Below are 15282 nucleotides of genomic sequence, written 5' to 3' on the forward strand. Positions count from 1 at the left end.
GCCTTAAATCAATTTGAAGTGTTTTGTTTGCTGATATTATTTCAATTTTTTATATCATAGTACTATATTTTAAAAGTTGTATTCGATTAAGCGCTGTGGAATGCGACCCTGCTGTTTTGGATAATGCAATTCTCTCCTTTTTGTGTTTGCGTAAAAGGTCGCCTACGGATTTGCCCGTTGGGCTCATAGTTCAGAAAGTTAGAAAGGTAAGCAGGGTTTTTATGTTGACGTCAGCATGTCTGAAGATGTTATTACTACCCTTGTTGCAGTAAGCATTTCCGGTATGGCAAAATGTAGTTATGCAGGTGTCTTGCATATGCGTTAATAATGCATAAATGACGTCACTCCACGGTCAGATGACGGGATCGACGTCATCCCTAAATGGGTTGAACCTCGTTAAAATTGATCGCTCCTGACAGCTAAAAATGCATTTTTCGTTTATTATGAAAAATATTATTTTCTCAAGTTAGCGAGTTTAATAAACACAAAAACGGTGGCACTGGTCTTGTTTAATTAATTTTCGCAGAAAGATATGTTTCATATATATATTAAGCTATTTTACTTTACAAAGTCCTGTTTGTTTAACCGACTGACTGCTTTTTTTTTTAGCTTACTGTAACGAAACCAGTTAGTGCAAGCGCCAAATTAAGCTCCAAGAATAGATGCTAAACAGTAAATTTTATATCTTAAAACAAGGTAGAATTTTGGGTTAAGTTTTGCTTACCTTTAGTTTCTTTACTATTTATTGGACGCTGGTCCAGAAACCTACCACAATTATTAAATCAACGCACAACATTTGGGTTAGAGTGCAAGTTAGCGTTTGGGTGTGGGTGGGTTAAGTTTCACTATATTCATTATTTAATATTAATACTTGACCCAACCCTAACCCAAACGCTAACCCCCACCCTAACCCAAATAATGTCTGTTGTTGTAGGATTCTAGACCAGCGCCATTTAATGTCCTATAGGGTTAAGTTTGCTGCAACAAAAAGTATTTAATTTCAATACTTTGCAGGGAGCCTATGTTATTTATGTTTTGTTTGCACATTTTTAACCAACAATGGCGGCCACTGAAGATCCACTCTCCTTTGGAAGCGTGGACGAAGAGTTGGACTATTGGAAAAGTGAAACTAAGCGCTATCGTGACATGTAAGAAGACACACTCATTAAACCCATTTTTTATAAAGAGTTATTACTTATACTGCTGTCTGCATTTTGAGTCAGGTGTACATCCAAGATTATTTAAAGCAATTTGTGTGCCCAACTGATTAGTAAATTGCACACTTCAAGAAAATTGGACGCTCCTGCAGTTATGCACATAGAAATTAACCAAAAAAAAGGTCTACAAATACCGCATACCACAACGCACATTATTTCAGTAAGGTTGCGGGTTAGCGTTTGGGTAAGGATGGGTCAAGTCTTATTCATAACACTTGACCCACCCTCACCCAAACGCTAACCTACACCCTAACCCAAATAATATGCGTTATGGCATTCTGTATTTTTTCGTTTTTTTTTTTGTGCATAACTTTCTACGTGCAAAAGTGAAGGAGCGCCGAAAATTGATACATACTTAATCTATGGCTGAGTTGTGGTATTTCCAACCCGCAAGTGGGTATAAAACCTTAATTGCAAGTTTGACACTGCCCACCTGAGACTTGGCCATAGTGCCATGAAATGCAGGTTACAGGTTTCAAATCAAACGGACAGGTTTTTTATTTAAATGGCTTATTGGTGCAATATTATGATTTATATATAACTGTTGCTCTTCTAGTAATTTGGATAGAATTTTGAAACGCTGGAGAAAAAAATAATTTCCAGGAGAGCTTTTTTTTATTATGTTTTACATAGGTACTTTACCATTATTACAAACACATATTTTTAAGAATAGCCTTTAAATTTGGAAAAATGTTGCCAGCTATAACATGATAGTTGTGAAGATAAGTTCATTTGAATTACACATTTGCATTTGTATAATATGTATTACTCAATGAAATACACATTTGCCTAATATAATTAACTATGTGCCATAATAACGAAAATACTTATAGAATATCCAAACCTAAACAGAAGTGTTTTTAGAAATGAGAAACACCACACAAAATTAAAGTAATTCGGGATTTTTTGATGTATGCCTAACTTATAGCTGTGGATTGCAACAAAAAATATGTAGATCTTGTAGTAGTATGCAGATAAAAAAACACTTGTCTTAAAAATGAAAATACATTTTGACAAGATCAATTAAGTAAAATAAGATTAATTTAAGGCCACTCTGGCTGCAATTGTTTAACCATACAATATGTGTATGATAGCAATCTCTATGATAGACATAACAAAATGAATTCAGTTTGTTGAAGTGTGCTTACACAAGTACCCCTTGAGAAATCAATTCCGTTAACATTCCGCAACTTTGCAATATTAAAAAGTACTGTGGGTTATGTATTGTGGTTTTTAAATGGACAGAATAATACTGTCCTCGTCAGAATTATGGTTGTTCTGTTCGTATATACCTGTTCAGCTAGTGATCAGTTTAACATCACAACTTTGGTTTGAGTTGTAAATTATTTCACTAAACCCTATTGTTTGGAAATTCTATCATCTTGCCATTTCCAAACTTATTGGTTTACTGACGTTTGGTTAGCTATGCAGTATGCGTTCATCAGGTAATGCAACAACATCATGCGAAGTAAAAAGACATAAAAAGGAAATAATAATGCGCTTACCAAATAAAAATGACCAGTGTAATATGGCATATGTCTTTGCCGATAGTTTGCATATATATGTAATTATACATCTTCTTATTCATAGTTTTCATAGGCCCATTCATAGTTTATTCCTCGAATGGTTAAACTTTTCAGATACGAGTTAATTTTTTTATTGCTCAGTGGGTTATATAAACGTGCAAGTGCAAGTTTATACCTTTTCCAGCAAATTTAAAACAACTCTGCAAAAAACTCAGTAAAAGCAATTAAAATAGATAGAGTTAAACCACAATCATGGGTCTTATCACCTTTTACATACAATTTTGAGTTATTAAGCAATAACTTAGTAAATCATTTTTAATTAGTCATGTCATTGTTTGTCTACCCAGTGTGACCAAACCATCTTTGAGAATATGACCCATTTACTGATATTTCTCTTGAACTACAACTGGAAGTATCTTAAACTGTCAAAGGATTAAAAAAATTGTATTTCCTTAGAAAACATCTCTTCAGACTTGAAGTGTTTTTTGATGGTTTTTACTTCAAATTTAAGCGGTAAAAAGAGCAATTAATTCTTCGTAGTGTGAATTACCTTAGTTTAAACATATAAATCCAAAATCCGTGTATGCTTTCAATACTATGAATCAAAAATTTACCAACTTGTGTAATGGACCATTCCACAATATATCATTTTATATTTTTTAAGTTTTGTCATGTTAAAAGTTTCTGATAAGTTGTCATTCACTTGGTAATGACCAACACAAGTAAAACATGTTATTCATTATTTCATTTCTATTTTTTTAAAGGACTGATGACGTTCAACAAGAGTTGCACGAGTTTCGGGAATGCAGCGAAGAATTTGAGAAAGAATTAGAAGCGCAACATGAACAGAATGAAAAACAGATCAAAGAACTTCGACACCAGAACACCTCACTTACTTTTGAATTAGAAACACTAAAGGTCAGTAGCATTTTAGTGGTTTAAATGACATAATTTGTTGCTTTATTATTTGTGCCGCTTCTTATAGTTTTTCTGAAATTTTTATGCTTCAACTAAACGACTTTAGTTTATTTAAGACCCTGAGAAAATAGTCCATGAGTCAAAGTCATGAAACCTGTTTTTTTTAATGCAATGGTAATTTACTTTGTGTTCATTTATTTTAGTATCAGCAGTATATTCTGTTATTATAAACTTAATACTACATACTCCAATACCAGTGCCATAAATTACAAATGCTGTGCAGTTTAATTATAAAACAAACCACAATGTTAGTAGCATAAACATGCACTTTATCAAATTTTCTAGTGAAAGAAAAGCTGACTTTGTCAACCAAAATTGTTTGTGGCTACTCCCTTGCTAATAACAAGAACACTTGAACTATATGTTTTGTGGAGCCATCTCCTGTTACATAATGTGTAAACAATATAGAAATTCATGCAAAATAACAATCAAAAGCTTGCTTTAATTTTTTTGCTGTAGTTTGCATATTAAATGAATAGAAAGGGAAAGACCTTGTATATAAATATGTCAATTTCTAGTGATTTTGTTGGTTAATGATTCATGAACTTGTTGCAGTAAAAAACAGTCAGAGAACCTTACATCACCTTTGTGTGTCTTTGCTGCACACTTTGTTTTACATGAATTGAATATGCTTAATGGTGATATGGTGATACTTAAGGTGTTGTACTGTTGGCCTGTCAATATAACCTACTTGATGGTGATAATGACATTCTACTAGTGCTAGTTTAAACCATGACTGATATTTTGTATTATTACATTATTTGACAGTGACTAATATTTGCATTATTGCACTTTTACCTTGTAAGGTTTGTGTTGTCTGACCATGTACATTGTACAACCTTGTATTTATTGAATCGGTCAAACTTTGCAAAAATGGTATTTTTTAATTGTACAGCCCTGTTGTATGTACAGGTTTTTATGTTTCACTTACCAATAAAACACACAGTAGGATTTTCTTATACCATTTGGTTCAAAGGTTACCTTTTGTTTGTTGTTTTTAAGTTAAACATTATATAAGAGCGTAATAACTAACATTTTAGCCTTAAAGTGCATTAACTACTGGCCCATATTTGTTCACAAGTTCCATGTAGCATTGTGCTTGATCAACCTTCTTCAAACAAATTAACTAGACCTGGAAGATACTTTCGTTTTCTGTTCACAGCTGTCAATCATACCAGTAGGATCAATTTATTTCAACAATAGGCACTTATATAAAATTACCCCCTCAAAACTAAACAAACACCTATGTGTGAGTTGAATAGAATATTTTGTAGCTGTTTAGCATAAATCACCATTGCTTTGTAAGTTTCTCTAATTTGCTTAGTTATTAAAACAAACAGTTTTTGGTCAAATGTGTAAATTTGCTTGGGTTGTTGATTTAGGATCGCTACGAGAAGCAGCAAGAGGAAAGTTTCCGACAGATTTCTGATCTTCAGAACGAAGTCGCCAAACTGACGGCGTCGAAAACAGAGCTCACCAAGGACGTGCGGGAACTAGAGCAGAGAAATGACGACCTTGAGCGAACAAACAGGCAAGCGTTTTAGAAAATATAGTCCTGTCCCTTTTTGGGCAAAAATGGCTTGAGACAAAACTAGGCTAGTCCTATCCAATGCAAAGTTCAAACTAAAAAAATAGATTCATTTGAGATATGCGTCACAGGCTATGGTATTGAAGATACTGTCCAAAGTGGAATATATATTTAATTAAATTCCTTGCTAAAGCTATAATACCTAAGTTTAATTTGGTGAAGTATCAGCATTAGAGATCGGCCGATAGCACTTTTTTAGACCGATACCGATACTTGAGTGTTTACAATTTTGTCAACCGATACCGATTTTTTTATATACATTGGAAATGTTCAAAACTTATTAATTGAAATCCAAATAACGTATATCTTTAATCAGGGATTAACAATTGATACATACTTTTAAATTGCCTTGCTGCCAATGTTCTATAAGATATTTAAACTGTTACTTGCAATTACTGCTTATCACCTATTTTGTTTGCTTTAATTTATGACATATAATAATATACAGGGTACAGCAATGTGTATTTTTAAATTAAGCCACTTTACCATCTGACAAATTGTTGAAACAAGAAAATTATTTTAATCGATGTTTGACTGTATATAAGTGGTTACATTGTTTCCTTATAATATTTCCCCAAATGTTCTACGTAACCAATTGCTAATTTGATGACATGTCAGTGTGAAATGAGTTCTTCTATAGAACCCAATCATGTAAGTAAATACAAGGACATCCTCAGGGGACTGCTAATGTCATTTTCTTTTTCATTTGTCATTGATTTATTTGGCCTACACAGCACAGTATCCTATTTCTTTATTTTGTTGACATAAACGTAAATGTGCAACTACATGGCATAATTATAGCACTATAGAAATTATTTTTTTTTAACTTTACTGCATGCTGTTCAATTGTCTTCACTGTTTTTTCTTAAAATGTATATGGATTTGGAATCTCAAAATATTTTTAGACAGTTTTTGCTATCCGAGTTTCAATTAAAAGGTTTGATTCTGAGTTGATTTTGAATTTTATGGTGTGATTTGTTTTAAAAAATTTGCTGATGGCGTTTTTTTCAACTTTGTGTTGTTTCTATTTATTGTTTTTTAAACATTTTGGTCATGCCATATTTAGTTTGATAAACATACATAAGCCGGAACAATCATTATTATCATCATAAACTGAACTTTGCTAAGTTTTTTTAAACCAATATTTATCAGTGTTGTCCTGCCTTATCTAAATTAACTACCTTATATTCATAAAACCAAGAACAAAATTGACATTTAAATTTTTAATTAACATAAATGATGATACTTTTAAAAACAGAAAAATAAGATATTTTTATTAAAAGTCATCAATTATTTTTGTAACAAATATAAATACAACTATATTTACTGGAGGATAGTTTATCTCTCTGTAAAGGCTCTTTGAAAACTTTATAAAAGCATGTCTAAGTTGGGCTGTGAGATGTATACCATTACTATGTTTACTTGAAATTGAATTTTATTTCCTCCTTAACATTAAACCAAATTTTTTTTTCACAGAAAACTAAAATAATATGGATAGATTTTCGGTATTTAAAATGTTTTGTTTCTACAGAATAACAATCATATCGCTGGACGACTTTGAACACCGCCTTAACCAAGCACTTGAGAGAAACGCCTTCCTCGAAAGTGAATTGGACGAGAAGGACTCTCTCGCCACAACAGTTCAAAGGCTGAGGGATGAAGCAAGAGGTTTGTTCAACATCATTTGCATTCAAGATGTGTTTTTTTATTTGCAAATTATTAATGTCTAACCATTGTTGACCAATATTATAATACTAATAGTTGTATGCTGTAAAAGCTGGTTGACCAGCTTTATGACATGTCCGTATCCAATAAATTAGATACTTCTTAAATCTTAATGTTATTACTGCATGCAACACTCAGCCTTGAACCAAAACTTTTACCATAATATTTATGTTTGTTTTAAAATACAACTACATAAGTTAAGGATTGGCAATAATATGGATTAAGAAATAAACCAGTTTTGTATGCATGATGTTCTCTATATCATGTCTTCCTAAAGTTGAGTTTGTGACCCTGCTTAGGGCCATGCAACCTGTTGTAGGGGCTTTGAGTAAACCTATATCATTTTTACACTGACTTAAGATATGGTATTATTGCTAAATGCAACCCCTCGTGTTGCACTTCGTTACCCAAATGCATATCTAAACGTAAAACGAGAAATGTTTTGCATAACACTGTCATGAGCACAAAAACCCAACTACATTAGAAAGGTTCTCTGATTGAATGGTCATTGCAGCTCATATAAATGATGATGTAAACAGCAGTCCAAACGCTTTCTTTGCATCACTCAGACATATCACTTATACAGAGCACTACAATAGGTAATTTACTCCTATACTCCTGTCCCGCGATTATATTTCATTGTAAAATTTTATCTGCAGACCTCCACCATGAGCTCTCGGTTCGCCAGATCAAGGGTTCGAACAAGCCGGAGGCCGAAGCCAACTCCACCCCGGCACATCCCACCCCTGAACCTGTGGAGAAACGCACAACGGTGAGCCATCCCTGCTATTAGGTTAAGAATGGCTACTTGGTCAGTTCAGGTGGTTGCCAAACAAGTAGTTTGTCATATTTTGTTGGCCGATAAAACCAACAGTGTATTGTAAAAACGGATTAACAGGATATAAATGAACACGGAGCACTTTCGAAATTGCTATAATTTTTTTTTTGGCAGTTTTGTAAAACAAAACCTAACCTTTTTTAACTTTTTATTAAAAACAGCGGATTTTATTTGCATTTTTGCACTTGAAGTTTGCAATCGGGTTATCGCCTTTAAAAAGCTATATATTTAGAAAGTGAAAATGTGTTATTAAAATGATGTAGATGTAGAAATCTAGATGGACCTGCTCAAAGATGAAAATTAGGTGGTGAACTCGGTATATAAATTATACTTCATTGATTAAACAATTTTTTCGAATGATGTTGGTCCTAACTGCTTAAGAGCAGTGTTTTCATAACTGTGTGTCTCAAGAGATTCATAAGTGTGCCAAAGCCTTTTTAAATTTTAGACCTATTAATATTAAAAATACACATACAAGACTTGAATGTACACCATCTGTTAGAAAATTAATCAGAAGAGAATCACTTGTTCAAAAGGTTATTAAGATAAGTTGACTAACATGATAAAGAACAGGAACCAATCAGCGGCGTCCAGACGCTATTAAATCGCGCCTCTGAATTGTAAACTAGTAAGGGTTTGTTTTACCTTTAAAGGTCGCCATACATTGACCAAAGACTTAAGTCACGCTCCTGGTTAAACATCAAATAGTGTGTATTGAAAAGAAGTAGATCGTACTTCTCCTTAACAGAGGCCGAACTTCACCTGTTTGCCTTGTACTTGCGCGCAGCCACCGCCAGTGACGCCGAGCACTCCCGTCGCGAAAGTGAAGAAGCCGCCGTTCGCCAACGGACTTTCGACTCCGCTCAAAGCAACCCCGGAATCGCACAAACAGAAGCGTAAGGCTTTCGTAATCAGTAACTCTCGACCTCGTCCTTGTTTTTGATGTTGACTTGCTACCAGTGTTGTAATGACCTGAGTCTATGATTGCACTTAGGCGACTGTTTTTAAATGACTTGACTGTAGCTGAGTCTTTTGGTTAAACTATCTTAGAAAACTGACTTGACTTGAGTCATTCAGTTAAATGACTTTGGTTAAAATTAAGTGTTTTTATTAAACATTTTATTATAAAGTTGACTTATTTATCTAAAGTTTTGCACATAAAACAATTTGCTTGCTATATGTTGCGTTTGGTGTTATTTTTTAGTTTGATTATTGCTCATATTTGGATGAGTTTACGTATTTTCATGGTTTATTGTTTTATTATTGTATTAGTGGTTTGACTTGGGGTTGACTTGCTCTATAATGGCTTGACTTGGACTGGGACTTGACTTGCTTGACTCGGGCTTAAGTTATTTCACAAATGACTTTTTTACAATACTGCTCGTTACTCGAACAACTTACTCCTCTTTTCAGCGTTGCCACAAAGTCTTTTAATCTTTTAAAGTCTTTGAATTGATTTGCGTATTGAAAAGTCATTGAAAAATCATAGGTTTTTTTCCGAAGGTGTTTTTATGGTTGTTGAATTTATTTTAACTTATGTAAAAAAACAATCTTATTGACTATTCGTGTTAACCATGGTATTTACATTTTTCTTTGTTAACCAGAACATTAAATGTTTTTCCTAGTAATATGTTCAAAAAACGTCCAATTTTTGGCCTTTGCAAGGCTACAAACTCTCTTTAAATAAAAGTCTTTTGATTATTTTACATAAAAAAATTTATAAATTGTTTGGTAAGCCCGTCTTTGCTTTTTGTAATTAGATTTGCTGCACAACGGCCTTGACCGAACCCCCCTTACCCCGTCGGCGCGAATATCTGCCCTCAACATCGTTGGCGACCTGCTACGAAAAGTTGGGGTAAGTTCTTTTTCGGCTGTTTTCCTAATTTTATGTTCACTTTTTAATTCGGCTCTCATAAGTTGCAATTTTTTGTTTTGCTATCCACGTACTTTAATTCCTGTATTGTCTTGTGTTCTTGCCCCAATTCCTTCAGAATGACTCTTGTAGTTTCATAGATTTTCTTGTGGATTAATAAAACATACTATTGGCATATCTGCACAGTCGATACGTTTTGTCAATGGCAATTATGTTTAATCGCGCACTTTCAGCTATTAAGTCGCTATAATTAAATCCTGTCACCTACGCACGATAACGATTGCAAACAGAGATCTCAGTGACTAAGCTTTTCATCACACATTCCGGCATGCTAACTATTTAAAGTCAAGGCAGTTAACATCAATCTCTTGGATATCGCCTATACAATTTGACCGAGGTTTTATGAGCAGTTTTAACAACGCATAAGCGCTTTCACCATTTTACAACCAGATTAGTAACATTTCCTCTCAGGAACCGCCTTGACGGCCCTTTCAAAACTTTCATTCGATCTTTACAATACCATATCCGTCCTTTCGACGGCAGCTTTTCTGGACCACATGAGCTCGAGGCTAATTTGCATGACCCCAATTATCCACGCGATTTTTTAAATAACACTGCATTTTTCAGCACCTATCATATTGAACCACATATAAGGCCGTTCCTATTAGGCGTTGCATATGGCTGATTAAGGAATCAAAAAAACGCCAACAAATACGCAACCCTTGCAACAATCAATACACCAAGCCTCACTCACTTTATGCACGGCTTTTTTAATTTCGAACCCGTTTCAGGCGTTGGAGTCCCATATCGCTATTATCCACGATTTTTTTTATGACACTCAGTTTTCAGCACCTAACATTTCAAGCCACCTAGAAGGGTGTTTCAAAAAACGTGAACATATACGCAGCACTTGCAATCAAAAGCACACCAAGCCTCACTCATTTTATGCACGGCTTTTTTAATTTCGAACCCGTTTCAGGCGTTGGAGTCCCGACTCGCTTCGTGTCGCAATTTCGTACAGGAACAACCGAGCCGAGCCAGCAAGCGAGGCAGCAACGCCGCCAAACTGCCCGAAAGGTAAACAATAAAGGCGGAATTTCGACGGCAAATAAACGCAGGCCGCCGTTCGTTAGCGTTTATGGCCTGCCGCGTTAATATTCGCCTTGTACCCTGCTACCTTTACCTGTGCGCTGTTAACAGGGCACACCTGAAGAATGTTTGGTTTCGCAATTCATGACTGTTTGCCCTTTTCTGTACAAGTAATCCGGTTCCGATAATAATTGTAGGCGCTTTTAATTGATACTGATTTGTGTGCAAGAAATGGCCGATGTGAATCGATTTTTTTACCACGCACAGGCCAATTAAAGGTAAATTGTGAAACTGCACCTGACATAAGTCACCTGGCTGCCTCAAAGCATTTACTTTTATAATTACGCTAGCATGTGTAAACTTCTTTTATTTTGTTAAAGTACAGCTTTGTGTTAATTTATAAGCACTATTGAGTTTTAATACAGCTAACGAGCGTTAGGTATATTATTTTAATCTTTTTTGTTAAAAAAAATAACGAATTTGTTTCGAAATCACGGTAAACGTTTGTAATTCACTTTGGAACATAATACACGTTTTTTTAGTAATTTCAATAAAAAAAGCCATAAAATCGATATTTTGTTGTTAACAAACGTTTCGGCAATGCCTCCTGCCATCATTAGTGTAAAAATTCCAAAAATTTGTCAACAACGAAAATATTGATTTTATCGAATATTATGGCTTTATTATTTTTAATGAAGTTTTGAATTTAACTTATTATAACCAATAATTTTGCATGAGGCAATTTACCCGCTTTGTTGCTTACATACAATTAAAACCCCTTGTTTTCAGTTCGCAAGCCATGAAAGCTGAGCAGGTTAACGGCAGGCCGCCTCCGCAACAACAGAGCTCTGTCAAGATTCGAGTTTGAGGGGATTCCCCTGTTCCAAAGATGGCCAATCTTGGCCCAACGGTCGCCGGGCTCGGGGCCGGGTCCGGGGCGAATTTCGGGGACTGAACTTGATTCTGCGACGCACTGCTATCAATTTGAAGCTGCAAACTATTTGGGCCCAGAAACGTTAGAACGCGGGTTCAGTGAACAAAACCAAAGGTGTCGCCAGTTGAATAGGGTTTTTCAAAATCTGCGTAGGTTTCTTTTTTTCGAAGGTAGTGGCTTTTTTATACCGGAGTTTTGCACCTTTCGGCAAATGCACCATAATTGAATAAAGTGGTGTCGAGGTAATTGAAATAGATGTCGGGCCAATGTAAGAAGTACGTTTTTATCAAGACTGTTTACGACCTTTTCGACCTATGGCATTTGACGTTACCTGTTTGGAAGCAATTGAGTGATTTCCCATTGTAGTCACAGTTCTCGGGTTGAGATAATTTATTTAAGAACCTCCACTAAACCGAAATTCGAAGTCCTATTTACAACGGTCCAAAACATATAACTTATCCCTAGATTAACCGACTTTCGACATATTACCTATTAGCAGGTATAGTAAATATAGGCAACTCTTTTTTTGGCTCTATTGTTCTCCTTTTTTCTTTTGTTCCATATTTATTAATATTTTTCTTATTCTCTGTTCAGATTTTTACTTCTCAGTATTTTTCTGCTAGGTTTATGCCGCCAGTTTTTCGTCTTGTTCTAGGCAAGTTTTCATATGGTTGATTGTATTTTAATTGAATGAACTGAAACTAACACCTTAATTCTCGTGGCATAAAAAACAAAGTCGAAATAGATCGCAAATATTCACTTCGCGTCGTTGTTTTAACTATACGTATTACAAAGGTTACCATCCTATAGGAAACGCCCCGAAATGGCTCGCGTATTTTATATTCTGTTCTATATTTTAAGCTTACGTTTTGAGCCGAGTTTTATTGTCAAACAAGAAGCAATGCAAATTATATATTGGGTAGATACTTTAGCAGCCTAATCAAATTTCTAAGATATCCAATCACCCATATAGGTATGTGGGTTGTCCGTATATAGTAAAGTAAGTAAATGAAAAAACAGAATTTTCTTCGCTTTTTGATTTAACGCTGTTATTTTATGCACTGTCATTTCACACTTCTAACTTGTTGCTTAGTCAGCTACTTACTGCAACAAACCTTTTATGTATTTTTCTCATTGTACAATAAAAATAAATCGCCGGATGTGTGATAAACATTTCCCAAAGCCGATATTTTCACAGGCAGCAGATCTTTTTTTGTTAAATTGGAAGTTAAGTCAACAGCATGTTTCGATGGATAAATCTTTTTTGAGAAGTTCGTTGTAAAAAAAGCTTTACATTTAATTATCTTTGCCTTTAGAATCAACTTGTCTTAACTAACCATATTATGTAAAATACCCTTTTTCATCGTTCGATAAAATTCACACCATTAATAAATTACAATATTCTAATAAAATTTGTTGCTTACAGTTAAAGCAAAATGATCTTTAGACTTTTCTGTCCGAATTAAATTCACTCATTTTATTAGATTTCAATAGAAATATATTTTTCTATTGAACAAAATAAAGCCATCATCAGTATCAATATTCAAATCAATCTGGTTTATAGAACATAATTATAGAATAAGCGTTGGTGTTTAGACTGTATATGAAAACAGGTATAAAACATAAAATCATTTCTCATTTTTTTTACAGAAATAATATATTTCGCTTTACGAATCGGCATCATCAGTTTGTTGTGCTAATTGACACTATTTTACAATTATTTCCTCCGAATCTATTTTTAATGGGAATGCAAATCTGTTCTATAAATGGTTAAAATTTATTATTTTGACTCTAATTTGGGCCCTTTTAAAGATATTTGTTGTTTCTCTACGTGACCCTTGTTTATTATTTAAAATCGCAGCAAATGTCTCGTCAGGTAACCATTTTTTCCAAGATGTCCCTTTTTGGTGTTAAGACTTGTAAAAAATCCTAATGTGCAAAGATAAGCAGCTTAAACTACTTTCCTGTTGAGGACAGAACACCTGCAAAGTTTAGTGCTATATATGTTTTTAATTAGTAGAAAGCAAAAGAATTGTAACATCTGAAATCAGACTGATTTGTAATATTTTCAGTGTCCGGCCATAGAATACTAAGGTATTTAGTGCTCTATGGTCCCACGTACTATTTAACTATACCTTGACCATATTGCCACCTAGCGGAATTATATTTGTATGTTTCTTGTATTTATTTTACAATACATAAAAAACAATTTTAGTTATGTTTTTTTATTAAACAACGCCGATGAAGTGTTTGTCTAGTTTTGAAGTCAATTTTAACTATATTGACGCAAGACAAAAGCAATTAACTATAAAACACGATAATGAATTTCATAACAGCACAGCAACATCTATCTGTCAAATTGATTTGGTTAATATTTCCAGTCTACTTGACAACCGCACAATATTGACAGAATTCAGATCACGTGATTCAGAATTACTAAACCTTTGCAGCCTCGCTTCTCAGTCGTAACCATTCGAACGTTTTTAAACCTTTGGCTCAATAAATTCTCAATGGCGTAAGCTTCTGGAAATAAGTTCTTTCTTCATCGCGTCAACTATTTTCGGGAAGCCATAAAATTTGAGTTTTACGGCGTGTTCTTATGTAACATGTTTTAAAGCACGGAATTTCTCCTATTGAAGATGCATCAGCGTTTTTACCAAAATGGGTTAATACATAATAAAATAGAAACGTCAGGCCTAATTATAGCCCAAAACTAAATGGTTATGACCCAAAATTAATGTCAAGACTAATTTTATTAAAAACTTTGCGTGTCGATATAGGTAAACGGTTTTTGCTTTTATTTCTCATTAGGTCCTGCAAAATATTTAACTGTTTCATTGTAAGGTAACTCCATTATATAACGCCCAGCCTGGCTATGTATTTTTGCCTTAGCGAAAGCAGTCCTCGGAAAATATAAGCAAATTATATTCTTTTCAAAATTAAGTTTTGTTTCGCCTCATTTAGCACAGTTTTTAACATTATGTGCTTGAAACTAGGGTAGGATAATATCTTGTGGAAGCCGATAACCGAAGTAGTAGCCTGGTATGGGTGCTCGACCTATAGGTACCATGGGGTGGTATCGTTGCTGATCCGGTAGGCGACGTGCATTTCAGGTATAAGTGTTTTTGGTACCTATAGGTTAGCATATTCGGTGAGTTAACGGTTAACTTGTTGCTGTTAACAAACGCTCGGCGTCCTGTCTTGCATGTACCGCTACTTTTTATTCTAATTATAAGTCACCGATGCAATCTTCCAAGCGTACAAAACACGAGAGTGTTAACTTTCGAATGTGCGTTTTCATCCTGAAGAATGAAAAAGGTTCTGTAACAAATCTGATTGTTACGGCGTACCAGGACATTTGGTTGCCTGGACAACGCCGCCATGTTGACAGATGCCAGGTCACGTGAGCCGTGTTTCTGATAAATATCCGAAAATGGTAGCGTGGGCTGTAAATGTAACGGGACGCAGCTATACGTTAGAAAGTTCAGCAACAAGAATTAAACAAAAAATGCCA

General features: G+C 34.5%; 1 protein-coding gene across 1 annotated transcript; it reads left to right on the forward strand.

The window, feature by feature from the left end:
- The first annotated feature begins 151 nt into the window (after positions 1–151).
- LOC146161522 (nuclear distribution protein nudE homolog 1-like) lies at positions 152–11871 on the forward strand. The gene is made up of 10 exons (XM_083386149.1): positions 152–206; positions 1015–1148; positions 3508–3661; positions 5104–5252; positions 6841–6977; positions 7694–7806; positions 8660–8768; positions 9633–9727; positions 10725–10822; positions 11624–11871. The coding sequence occupies exons 2-10, from the start codon at positions 1060–1062 to the stop codon at positions 11700–11702; spliced, it is 1023 nt and encodes a 340-aa protein (XP_083242275.1). The 5' UTR covers positions 152–206; positions 1015–1059; the 3' UTR covers positions 11703–11871.
- The last annotated feature ends 3411 nt before the right edge of the window (positions 11872–15282 follow it).

This window comes from Ascidiella aspersa, chromosome 3, assembly GCF_963924565.1.
Source record: "Ascidiella aspersa chromosome 3, kaAscAspe10.2, whole genome shotgun sequence".
Taxonomy (NCBI): domain Eukaryota; kingdom Metazoa; phylum Chordata; class Ascidiacea; order Phlebobranchia; family Ascidiidae; genus Ascidiella; species Ascidiella aspersa.